Source organism: Acomys russatus, chromosome 2 (assembly GCF_903995435.1).
Source record: "Acomys russatus chromosome 2, mAcoRus1.1, whole genome shotgun sequence".
Lineage (NCBI taxonomy): Eukaryota > Metazoa > Chordata > Mammalia > Rodentia > Muridae > Acomys > Acomys russatus.
The window spans coordinates 8,716,010-8,729,386 of record NC_067138.1 but is presented as its reverse complement, the minus strand read 5'-3'; the positions used below and the strand labels follow the sequence as shown (position 1 = coordinate 8,729,386).

General features: G+C 48.2%; 1 protein-coding gene across 1 annotated transcript in view; it reads left to right on the top strand.

The window, feature by feature from the left end:
* B4galt1 (beta-1,4-galactosyltransferase 1) overlaps positions 1-13,377 on the top strand; it is a 51,158-nt gene that overhangs the window by 20,235 nt on the left and 17,546 nt on the right. The window contains exon 2 of the mRNA XM_051157772.1: positions 12,460-12,695. Within this exon, the coding sequence (XP_051013729.1) occupies positions 12,460-12,695 (236 nt within the window). The remainder of the gene's footprint in view (positions 1-12,459; positions 12,696-13,377) is intronic.

The window sequence follows — 13,377 nt, the reverse complement described above, 5'->3', positions numbered from 1 at the left end:
AGTCAGATGCCTTCTTCCTTCCTCCCCTAGCAGCCCTCGAAAACCATCCCACTCTATACTGTCACTCCTTATTTTCTTCCTTTTGTTTTTATTTTCTTCTTTCCCATCCACTTATCAAACGTCCATGACCTATTATCATCATTGTTTGGCTCATGTATTTTCTTGCTTTATTTGTTTTTTTGTTGTATTTTGTCTTTATTCTCATTTCCGTTATTGAACCCTACCATAAGCAGCCCTCCTCCTCTGTTTGCAGCATATGTGTTTTCAGTTGCCACATAGAAACAACTAGAGTGTGTATGTATGTTGAATTGGTTTATTTGTCATGTAGTTGTATGGGCTCAAACATGCTTATATTTGTGTAAACACCACCATAATCAAAATACAGAGCAGTTTAGTCCCTTCCAAGCCCCCACGATTCGCCATATTCTCCTCCCATCTTTAGCCCCAGACAACTTTTTGTTTTATTTGAGACAGAGTCTCGGTTTATAGTCTACACTGTTCTAGAACTCACTGTGTAGGCCAGGCTGGCATTGAACTCAGCATAATCTTCCTGCCTCAGCCTCCCACATGCTAGAATTCTAGGTATGAGCCATCACCTCTAGCCATCTATTTTTATTACTTCTATCTCTCTTCATTTCATCCCAGGGCCTTACACGTGAGAGGTAAGCAAGTTACCACTGAGTGCCCACCTTAAAAGAAGGGAGTGGTGTGTATGTGTGTGTGCGCGCGTGCGCATGTGTGTGTGCGTGTGGAGTGTGTGCGTGTGGAGTGTGTATGGGGTGTGTGTGGATTGTGTGTGTGTGTGTGTGTGTGTTGAGGCCAGATCTCTGCTGTATGGTCTTGGCTGGTCTAGAATTCATGTTCTTTCTCAGCTTCCTGAGTCCTGGCCTTACATGCACCACCATGACTAGCTCCTTATGAAAATTTGTCTGTTGTACCAGTAATGGGGGAAAGAGAAAAGAAAATCAGCAATCACATATTCTATTCAGCCTCTCCATCAGGCACCTAGCACAGACTTCCTTTGTTGAAGAGCACAAGCCAGTTATTTTGTAGAAGTTTCCTCTGGTTTGCAGTTTGTTCATGCTTACACTTTTCATCTGTTTTGCTTGAACAGGGTCTCACTATGTAGCTCAGGCCACCCTTACACTTATGTTCCTCCAGGGCTACTGCCTCAGCCTATTATTATGTACATACTCTGTTTTCCCTCCACTGGATTTTAAAAAACATCTGTAGTTATTTTCTTATTCCCAAATCAATTACTATGGTGGTTGATTTCTTTGCATTTGTTACTTAAAACAGCCCCCCATCAATTGTCTCTTTTTCTCAACTCTGATTTATAGATCAATACAGACTGAATTCTTTTTTAAATTTTTTTGAGACTATAATATAATTACATCATTTTCCTCTTCCCTTTCCTCCCTTCAGACACTCCCACACACCCCTCCCTGGTCTCTTTCAAATTCATGGTCTTGTTTTTTTCATTAATTGTTGTTATATGCGTCTATATTCCTGAGTGCCTAAACAACCCGCTCACAGACTGTTGGGTGCTGGTTTTTACTTTATTCAGTAGGTTACTGCGGTTGTTGCTTTTACTGTCCTTGTTTGTTCTGATGGTTGCCATCCCGGTTACCTGGTCACCAGCGGATCCTCCTGGCGGTTCCTGTATCCGTCATTAAAGGATACAGCTTCTTTTAGGAAAGAGTGTGGTGTTCCAGGAGGTTGCTGTTTTCCCAGCTCCGCCCTGGCTCCAGCCATTTCTCCAGTAAGCCCTGGTTCTTTTCAGGAGAGGATATATTTAGAGAACAAGAATTAGCTGCCATGGGTTTACTTTTGTTTTTAGGCTCCAATCCTGTTACCATGTGTGCACTTATTAGCCTGTTGGCTGGTACCCAGGGATAGTCTGTGGTATCCACCCACTCTGGTTTCCTCCTGTCTTTTCCTTAATGGCTTCCTGCACTGCCTGCCCATAGAGCACTCTGAGGAGCACCCTTAAACACAGGGCTACGGTTATAGCTGTATGGTGCCAAGCTCAGCTTTGTGTGGGGTCTGAGGATTTGAACTCAGGTCCTCATGCTTATGCAGGAAATGCTTTACCCACTGAGCTGCCTCCCCAGGCCACCATGCGGTTTCTAGGAGCCTTCTTTCTGGGATTCACAGCTAAAGACAGGTACACTTTATACAAATCCCAGCTAAGGCGTATAAGAAGGAAGTTAGACTTGCACCAAATGAAGCATTCATTCATTCTTGGGTTTCCCCCACTGAGGTAAACACCAAGCTAATTAATTGGACATTCTTGACCTCCAGCCACAGACTCTTAGTCTCAGAGCCTAGGGCCTCTGTTTTCAGTGCTGGTAGAAACCTTCTCACCATAGATAGAAACCTTTTTATCTTCAGACAGAAGCAAACTGTCACATCTCCAGCTCTGGGATCTCCGGGGGGGTTTCCCTGCACTCTCTTGTTCCTAGTGTACCTACTGAATTCAAGAGCCACAAGCAACAGATACCATTTGAGAAGAGTTTATCTCAGTAAAATCAAGACCAACTTTATGCTGCCTCCGTCAGTTTACTCCCTGGAAGCCGAGAAGGCTTCAGAGCCAGACATAGGACATAGCAGAGGCGGTACTGCTAGCATCTGCTTATGCTCCACTTACCTGTGCCATGACCACCAGAACCCTAAAGGGTTAGTGAAGGCGAGGCAGGGCAGCTCTTCAGATCTGAGACTGCTCCTGAGCAACTGTGTTAGCCCCTCTTGTCTTAATTTCTCTCCATTTGGAAGAACTGTGGTGTCTGGCCCTGGGCAGGAGTCTTTAGGGTCTGGTTTGAGGTGGGCCCTGACATACGGTCATAATCTGGTCATAACTTTGTCTCCTTACTTAGATTTAGATCTTACCACCTTTAATGACAGCTCTATGTATGGAATGGCCAAGGCTGAAGCTTTTCTGGGCCCCCCACAGCCTGAATCAGACTTTGGGATTTGGTGTTTTGGGCTTATTCAGGGTGAAGAGCCTGGTTTGTATGGCAGTGTGAGGTGCAGATGAAGAAAGGCAATGTTATTTCATTAGGTGGGGCCATTCTTTGCCACAACTCAAATTATAGGCCCAAAGGCTAAAGGAAATTTAAATTTAAATTTTAAATTTATTTTGGGCTGTCCTTGCAGCTGATGAATCCGGAGCTGTGCCTGGAAACAAAAGGCTGAGAGTTTAGAAATGAGTGGTTTTGCTATACGGAACCCTGTCTCAAAACAAAACCCAACCATTTAGCCAAGCAAACAAAAAAAAAACAACCTTAGGTCTCATGTTAAGATGCAGCTCCGTGGCTAAGACCAGCTGCTGCTCTCTCAGAAGGCCTGGGTTCAATTCCCAGCACCCACATGGGGACTCATAACTGTTTTAACTCCAGAGCCAGGGAATCTGATTGTGTTTGTTTGTTTGTTTCCAAGGGCTCTAGGTACGCATGTGGTACACATACATGGAGATAAAACACCCATACACATACAACTAAATAAATAAAATAAAAGTAAAAGATGTGGCTTTCGAGGGTACTCAAAATGTCTGGGTGGGTAGATACATTTCAGTGTAAATTTCCCTTCACTGCACAGCTTGAGTGTGAATCGATGGCAGGCTCACCAGCACTCAAAGCCAACCACAGCACCTGGCCTTTGAAGCCAGGGTAGGTCTTTAGTGATATAGACAGCCGTATGTCACTGTGTGAAAAATGGCAATTCCCTGACCTTGGTGGCTCACTGATGGTGAGGCCTCTCTTTGCGCATGGAAGGTTACTAAGTGGGCCTGTGTGGGCGAGTGACAAGACTTCCCCCAGCAGAGAGATGAAAACTAGCCCCACTGTGGTGCAGCTTCCTGCTTGACTTTCTAGTCTTTTCTTGTAGGTCTGCTCTGGCAGGTTCCTTTATTTTTTGAGCAAATACTTTGTTTTTCTCTGTCTCGAAGTGTAGAACTCTTTTGTGTGTGTGTGTGTGTGTGTGTGTGTGTGTGTGTGTGTGTGTGTGTGTGTGTGTGTGTAGAACTCTGTGTGTGTAGAACTCTTATACCACAGATGTGTTCTGTTTCCTGTTGAAAATTGGCTCTTCCCCCGCCCTGTCCCCCCTGCCCCCCACCCCCAGGACTAAGAGTGGGTGATGAGATGGCAGAAAGAACAGTGGATGTGGACCGTGTATTCTGTGCATGTGCCTAAGATGCCATGTCAGCAGCAGGGAAAGATAAGGCTTTTTCTTTTTCTTTGTGATAGCCAAGTCTTGTGGCTTGAAACCAGGCATGGTTGTACATACTTGTCATCCCATCTCTTGAGGGGTAGAGGCAGGACTAGCCTTAGGTCACCCTCAAGGTCACCTTCAAGATCATCCTCGGCTTGTAGTGAGTTTGAGCCTTGCCGGGGCTGCATGAGACTCTGTCTCAACATAAGATAAAATAAAAGTTATATGATTTGACTCTTTAAATTTTTTTTGCATTTATATATTTAGTGTGTGTGTATGCTTGAGTGTGTGTGTATGGCACACTTGTGGACAGCTAGTGGAGGGTGGCGCTTCCCTCGCTCACTGGGCTTGTGTCGTCACGAAGCAAATAGCTTTACCTGTTGCCAGCCCACAGGTGCAGTCTTTATATTGGACTATGTTTACTTTGGAGGTCAAGTAAGAGCTGGAATCACCTTTCTTTGGGTTATAGTTTAAATTATTCTTAGCTCAGCTTTAAAGACATGCCCCAAAGGTGCAATAAAATGACACAAATGTATGATTTAAGAAGTAAAATTATGCTCACCTTTAACCCCAGTGCTCTGCGCAGAGGCAGGCAGATCTCTGGGAATTCCAGAAATTCGGGCAAGATTGTCTTAAGAAAGAAAGAGAGAAAGAAAGAAAGAAAAGATAAGCCATTAATAGTGCCTTTGAAATCTTTGTGAGTTAAATGTTTGTTTGTTTGCTTAGGTTTTTTGAGACAAGGTTTCTCTGTGTAGCTTTGGCTGTTCTGGACTTGCTTTGTAGACCAGGCTGGCCTCAAACTCATAGTGATCCACCTGCCTCTGCCTCCCGAGTGTTGGGATTAAAGGCATGTGCCACCACGCCTGAGTTAAATGTTTTTTAATCAAAACTTTCAGATGGCATTTTCTTTATTTTGTGTGTGTATGTGGCGAGCACATACCATGTGTGCATGTGGAGGTCACAACTTGTGAGTGATAGTTTCCTCCATCTACCCTTTGGATCCCCATGTTCAGGGCTGGGATCCCTTCAGGTCTCAGGCATGGCAGCAGGTGCCTTCATCCACTGAGCCACCTCACTAGCTCCATTCTTAAAAAAAAAAAAATGAGCGTGTTTATTAATTTGTATGGTGTGTGTTGGTGTTTATGTGTACTGTGACACAGCACAGGCGTGGTGGTCAGGGGACAACTTGGAGGAGTTGGGTCACTTCCTTATCACGTGGGTCCTGGGGGTCATCTGGTCATTAGCCATTGTAGGAAGCACCTTCCCTCTGAGCTATCCCCCGGCCAACTCAGTAAGAAACGTTCCCATGGGAACTGGGAATCCATTCTGATTGTCTTCACCCACGTTTATCAAGTCTTTGCTTGGACTTTACTGAGATGCTTTGTTGTCTGTGTCAGCTGAAGAGCCACAAAAACAGCATGCAGGGACAGTTGGTATGGTTTTTTTTTTCCCCATGTTTTGGTTTTTTTGAGGGAGCTCACTGGCAAGTGGATGCAAATCTGTATGATGAACCCTCCATAGGAGGCACAGAGGGCCCAGCTTGGCCAGCTGCTTGTCTGCCGCGTTCCTTGCCGCCTCCCTGGCACTGCTGCTGACTTCCTTTCTCTGTACCAGTTTACTGTCATACACCCGCCACCTCATGCTTTGTCTGTGCTGTCCCCAGCGGCCACACTGAGGGCAACAGGCACTTCCTGACCTACCCTCTGTGGGCCTGATACCACCTGGAGCATGGTAATTACTAATGGGGTAACGGTTTGAGTGAATTTGATATTGTGAATATTTTGAATAAGTGGATGAAAATAAAGAACAAGGGCTGGTGGCCAGGCGTGGTGGCGCACGCCTTTAATCCCAGCACTCGGGAGGCAGAGGCAGGCGGATCGCTGTGAGTTCAAAGCCAGCCTGGTCTACAAAGTGAGTCCAGGATGGCCAAGGTTACACAGAGAAACCCTGTCTCGAAAAACCAAAAAAAAAAAAAAAAAGAACAAGGGCTGGAGAGATGGCTCAGCGGTTAAGAGCGCCGCCTGCTCCTCCAGAGGTCCTGAGTTCAATTCCCAGCAACCACATGGTGGCTCACAACCATCTGTAATGTGATCTGATGCCTCTTCTGCAGATAAAGTGCTCATATACAATAAATAATAAATAAATTTTTAAAAAAAGAAAAGAAAGAACAAACCTCCTGGGAAGGCATCCTGGGGGGCAGAGGTCATGTGAGGCGTGAATAGGTTTGGTGATATTAGTTAGTAGGTGAGCATACCTAGAGAGCTTGTCTTCCTCAAAGTGCTGGAGAGAAAGGAGGTTTGGGGTGAGCTCTGCAGCAGCTCTCATTTCTAGGCTAAAGACTATTTGAGTCTTTTTTTCTTTTTTTTTTTTGGCTGCTGATGTTTTTGAGATAGCGTCACAAGTCGTACAGGCAGGTCTTGATCCTCTGATCAAGCTGCACTTCCCAGGTGCTGAGGTGATTGGCTCGTGTCATCAGCCCAGACGCTCTGGCTTCCGGTGCGTTCCTGCCATTCAGAATCACAAAGGGACAGAGAAGAAAGGCTGTGTGTGTGTGTGTGTGTGTGTGTGTGTGTGTGTGTGTGTGTGTGTGTGTGTCTGTCTGTCTGTCTGTGTGTGTGTGTGTGTGTGGAACAGCACCTTATTGAGGGAGAAGGTCAGAAGAGGGACCAGACAGTGAGATTGACACTGGTTCCCAAAAGACAAATACAAAACCCCAGCTCTTGGGTGGCAGCCTCTGGGCTCTGTCTAGTCCCACACACGTTCCCCAAATGGTGGAGTTTCTTGCTCAGAAAATTTTCAGAAGAAATTTAGGGGCCTGACCCTTGAATATCAAGAAGGATATTTTAAAAGTAAGATTTTTAAAATAAATCATTCCAATATCAAAATCCATCTAAGAAGAAAAGACATTTGACGAGACTAAGAAGCACTCAGTCCTGAAAGAAGGCAGGTTGTGTGGGTGGGTTATGTCAGCGTGCTGTGCTGTACGTGCTTTCAGCACTCTTAGCCTGGTAAACTGTTCTCACGACTCAGTCTCAGGCTAAGGATTATTTTCTAAACCACTCACTGGCTTGTCAGCTGGAAATCAGGAAACTGGATGTTCCAGCTTGTTCTGCTGAGGCTAGAGGATTGAACCAGTGCCCAGCCAACATGAGAGAGAGGTTTGAGCCTGTGCTGGGGTCCTTTTGTTGTTATTTTGTTTTGGTTTTTTCAAGACAAGGTTTCTCTGTGGAGCCTTGGCTGTCGTGGAACTCCCCCCTGTAGACCAGGCTGGCCTCGAACTGAAAAAGATCGACTTGCCTCTGCCTTCCCAGCGCTGGGATTAAAGGCACGCGCCACCACACCTGGCTTGGCCCTGCTTTTGATACAGGGGCCCATGTGTGTTTGCGTTTACTGTCTCCTTAAGGAAGCTGTGGAATTTGTAAAGTTGAACTCACATATTGAAGTTATTGAGCAACTTACGCAAAAGGGCATGACCTGGACTCCCAGCCGCGAGGTCCACGTGGCAGTGCTTGGGCCTGAGGAGCTGAGGACAGCCGACATCTGTGCTTACATAACCCTGCTTCCCAGCTTTCAGAGCCAGCCCAGCAGGGCCGAGAGCCTGTAGAAGCACACGCCATGTGCCACACAGCAAGGGTGCCCTGGCCCAGCCTGAGGCTTATCAGAAGCGCTCAGGCCTCTTGTTGCCTCTATTCCTCTTCCTGTGTCCATCAACAGTAGCTCTGAGAACCAGGAGCCGAGGCCCCTGTCTGGGAATAGTGTCAGTCCTTAGAGTCTAGCTCTGGGGGGTTTTCTCATTGAGGTAGAGCTGGGTGTGTAGTGGAGGCTAGCCCCTACAGCAGAGCTGGGTGTGTAGTGGAGGCTAGCCCCTACAGTAGAGGGGGGTGTGTAGTGGAGGTTAGCCCCTACAGTAGAGCTAGGTGTGTAGTGGAGGCTAGCCCCTACAGTAGAGCTAGGTGTGTAGTGGAGGCTAGCCCCTACAGTAGAGCTGGGTGTGTAGTGGAGGCTAGCCCCTACAGTGTGGCAGAAGGTCTGCAGCTTCCTGGCTGACACTGGACCCAAGAAGGCGCTCACCCTCTAGGCCTGGTGCTGCTGCGCACTCTTCACTCTAGAGATGTGAGCGTCAGGATCCCCCAGAATGTTGGGATGTCATAGGGGTGGGGGTGGGGTGAGGTGCTCTCAGTGCACTGGAGATGTGATGGGCTTGTGAGCCTGGTACAGAGTGGACAGGAACATGAGAGAGGCTGACTAGTGGCCAAGCTCTGTGCAGCCTTTGGAAGAACAGGTTCCGTGGGCAGCTGGTGACCAGGGTGTTCTCACTTAGGGTTATCCAGCAGGCAGTTTCCAGGAGGTGGCCGCCTCCTCCTCCAGTTCCCTCCCTCAGTCTTCTTGGGCCGTGTACAAATTGGCATTCAGTTGGTGCCCAGAAAGCACTGACTGATGGAAATTGAAAACTGTTCTTAACTTATCACAAGGTGAGTTTGAATGAAATAAACATTTCAGAGTAAAGGCTGGTTTTATTCTTGGTGGGCTCTTTATACTTTGTGTGTTTGTGTATGTGTGTGCATGAGTGTCTCGTACATGTGCATTCATGTGATAGAGGCAGACAGAAACAGAGGGAGGGAGGGAAGGAGGGAGTGCGCGTGTGTGTGTTGGAATTGGATGGGAAGAGGAGGGAATGGAAGGTAGACTGCCCGTGTTGCTCCCTCACTTTGTAGACAGCCGCATTGTTGCCAAGGGAACCCTGGAGGAGAAAAGTCAGCCAGTAGATGCTGAAAGGCAGCCTGGCCACAGGCTATTGGGGCAGCTCTATTACGGTGTCTGTGGCACCTAGGTAGCCAGCAGAAAGGGAATGGAGACAGAGCGTTTAAGTCAGAGACCTGAGCAAAAGGGAGAGTGGCTGCATCAAGGAAAGAGGCTAAGAAGGCATGGGTGGTAAGGTAGGAGGGGTGGGAGTGGGCATGGCACTGGGTAGCTGTTTCCTTCCTCCTCTCCCCATCTGGAACATCCGTTTCTTCCCTTGTGCTTGGTCATTCATGCTGTCTTGGAAGCAAGGGAAGTGAGAAGGAGGGTTTTCAGAAGACCCTGGATTGGGGCCTGTCCCACTCTGAGCCTGTCAGGACCGGAGTTCATCTAGCTCCATCCTTGTAGTTTGCGAATGGGAAAACAGGCATCCTGAGAGTATGTGGACACTGTCCTCACGTCATCCAGGAAGTCACCGATGTGGCTGCACTGGGGTCCGCTCTCTTACTTGGGGCTCTGTGCCTCAGCACATCTCTTCAGGGACAACCCAGGACACTTTTCACCCTGCAGGTGTACACCTGGGGAGGCTTGGCAGACCACATGTCAATGCCTGTCTTCTGGGTCAGTTTCTGAAAGCATAAGCAAGCCAGGAGGAAGACAGCCCAGATGTCTCTTGGGTTCTTGTAAATAGGGTTCTGTCTTTCAGTCACTCTAGAACCAAAGGGTAGTGTAGGGTACAGACGTGTAGGGACTCCTGAAGGAAGAAGAACCCAGTGTTGGGGCATGGGATCTCCCAGAGGTCTTGTCCTAGGGCTGGGGAGTTGAGCCCTAAGCCTAATAGGTCTTGCAGAAAAGAATTGGACTCCCTAAGGCCCTTCAAGGCCTGTGAAAGCAAGCGGGCCATCTCTGTGGTCAGTTTACCCAGTAAGAAGTGTTTGGGGCTAAGAAGCTGCTCAGTCAGTGGAGTGCCTGCTGCGTAAGCGTGAGGACCTGAGTTGAGCTCCCCAGCACCTAGGCTTGGCAGCATACACCATAGACTCAGTGCTGCGGCCCAGAGCAGGAACAGACATGCAGATCTCTAGAGCTCAGCCTGGCGGCGCCAGTGAGCTCCAGGTTCTGTGAGAGACCTTATCTCAAAAATTACAGTGGAAGCGGGGTGTGGTGGCGCAGGCCTTTAATCCCAGCACAGGGGAGGCAGAGGCAGGCAGATCGCTGTGAGTTCGAGGTCAGCCTGGTCTACAAAGGGAGTCCAGGACAGCCAAGGCTACCCAGAGAAACCCTGTCTTGGAAAACAAACCAACCAACCAAAAAATTACAGTGGAAAGCAATCGGGGGGGGGGGGGGGCAGTGGGAAACGATGTTGACTTCTGGCCTATGGATATATACACTTATACACACCCATCAGAATGCATAGATACATAGCATACAAACAAATTAAACCCAAAATCTCTTGGGCTTCTTGTTAATTATCCACTCAACCTTCCCAAGGTTAGCTGAGTTGGACTGAGTGAGAGTGAGTGTTTGTGCCAGTTACTCCAAGAGATTCTGTTGCTAGGATGGAGTTAGACTGTAACAGGTGACCGCTAACATAGACCTAGAGCAGAGCATCATGGGAGGACAGAGCCAGGACAACAGCAGTATTGTTGAGAACTGGCTCTGTAAGACCCCTGGCCTCCAAAAGGGATGTCCTAGCCTGGATTCAAGGCACAGCTTGTTTGAGTGTGAGGCTCCCCTGCCTTGCCTGAGTCTTGTGGCCATCGACTCTGCTGAGACCTGCCTTAGTTGGTTCAAGGAAAGTGTGAAAGGCTAAAGAAATAGACACCGAGGTGGGGAAGACAGCTGAGTGCTGGGCCTTGCCGCCCCGTTTCATACAAGCCCACATGGCTTTCACCATGAAGGGGATGATCCGACCTGTGTCTCAGAAGAAACAGCGCTGATGGGAGCAGGTCCTGGGAAAGGGGCAGAGAGACAAGAGGGAGGAGGATCCCAGGAAAGGGACAACAGGCAGCAGCTGTCCAGAAATACTTAGCAGACAGGCATGGAGGCAGCTCATAGCTTCCTTTGCTAGAGGAAGACTTGAGGAAGACAAATAATCCCTGGGCATATGAACTGCAATTTAAAAAAAATTAATAGATGGAAGCCTGCGCAGGTGTGGGCTGAAGTGAGTGGTTCTCATTGGTGTATTTGAGGTGACTCTGATCTGGTTAGTGTTCCCGCCTTCTGTGGGCTCCTCCCTGTGTTTCCCTGCCTGGCGTGTTCCACATGTAAAGCTGGTCACAACACAGTAACAGTCCCCCCAAAAGACAGCATTAGTCCTGTGATGAGGCAGACCTAGGCAGTGATGACAGTGACTGCAAGGGATCTCGTGACTGCAGCTTCCATTGTCGCTGCTGTTCTTTCACTGCCTGTGGCTGTAGCTCTCACCCTGCCTCGTCCCGGCCGTAGTTTTTTCCCCGTACAGCATCTTGCTGGTGCTCAAGTTTCTGGGACCTATTTTGAGGCTGTCTGAGGAGCGTGGAGTACCATGAGCCTGGGCTTACAGTTTTGAGGCTCTACTGGATTTCCCATGTTTGCCTGGACCACTTGGTGCCCTACACAGCCTCCTTTTCCCCCTGTTCCTGACCACTGTGCCAGCATCTACTGTCCGCCTTTCCCTAGTCGTCTGAGCCAAGCACTCTCTTACTGTCCCGTTTCCCTGACTTGTTCTTCCAGGACAGGAGCTCTGGAGCCATCCTGGCCTTGCCTTTTGATGGATACGGTTGCATTATCAGCCACTGTCACTAAGCTTGCTTTCATCATCTTTCCAGCTCCTTTTCCTCTGGGATCTCACTGCCTCTGCCCTTCTCCATTGAGTCCTTCCTGCTCCCGACCACCTTCATTTTGAAGCTAATTTCCCACAGTGACCACCCCCCCTTTCCCCACAGTGACCGCCCCCCTTTCCCAACAGTGACCGCCCCCCCTTTCCCCACAGTAACCGCCCCCCCCCCTCACTATACCCTTCTTTCCTTCCTCTAGTTAGATTAGGTTTAGAAAGAGCCATGTTAGTTCTTGGTCTAAAGCCACACAGATGGCACAGATGACTGTCTGGGTTTGCCCGGCACTGGGAGTTCCTGGAGCAAGGGCTTTCCGGCGGTGATTGGTCACACTAGTACTGGGCACGAATGCCCTTTCTTTTTTCTTTCTTTCTTTCTTTCTTTCTTTTTGTTTTTTTTTTTTTTTTGTTATTGTTATTGTTGTTTGTTTTTGAAGACAGGGTCTCTCTGTGTAGCCTTGGCTGTCCTGGACTCACTTTGTAGACCAGGCTGGCCTCGAACTCACAGTGATCTGCCTGCCTCTGCCTCCAGATCGCTGGGATTAAAAGCGTAAAGCGTACGCCACCACGCCTGGCACGAATGCCCCTTCTACAGCACCCTGTCTCCGTCCTCCAGGAGGAGCCGTCTTCTCTGTAGCTGTGGTCTGCTCAGCTAATGCAGTCTGTGGCTGGCTAACTTTTTCCTTCCACCTCTCTAGTTGGCCCCATGGTGATTGACTTTAATATTCCGGTGGATCTGGAGCTTTTGGCAAAGAAGAACCCTGAGGTAAAGATGGGCGGCCGTTACTCCCCCAAGGACTGTATCTCTCCTCACAAGGTGGCCATCATCATCCCGTTCCGCAACCGGCAGGAGCACCTCAAATATTGGCTGTATTATTTGCATCCGATCCTACAGCGCCAGCAACTCGACTATGGCATCTACGTCATCAATCAGGTGAGGTTTGGGAAGACGGGACGAGGAAGGGAGAACTCAGACACACAAAAGCGAGATGAGTCAGTGCTGAAAGAAGGGAGTGATCTCAAAGAGCACATTTTACGGGGAAATGCCAACTCTGTCACTGCTGCTGTCCTTATGTAAACAGTGCAGCGAGCCAAACTCCAAATGGGGTGCCTGCTTGTCTCTATCAGCTCTGTTAGCCAAGGGAAACAGGTAGGGTGTGTTTGGGTTTGTGGAAGTAACCTTCTGGCAAAAATTAAAGAAAAGGAAAGGCATCTCCAATTATCACAAAGTAAAGCACTGATTATTTATCATTTTTAGATAGCTATGGTTTTCTTCCTACTCTACAAAAATAAATGAATAAACAAATCCCAAAGCAATAATCCATTTTTGTGTCAGATTTTTGGGCAACTCTGACATTGATCCAACTGGACTGTGTCTTTCTCCTGGGGCATCCATAAGAGACCGTATACCAAGCCGGGCGTGGTGGCGCACGCCTTTAATCCCAGCACTCGGGAGGCAGAGGCAGGTGGATCGCTGTGAGTTCGAGGCCAGCCTGGTCTACAAAGTGAGTCCATGATGGCCAAGGCTACACAGAGAAACCCTGTCTCGAAAAACCAAAAAAAAAAAAAAAAAAAAAAAAAAAAAAAGAGACCGTATACCCAGAGGAGGCTTTCTG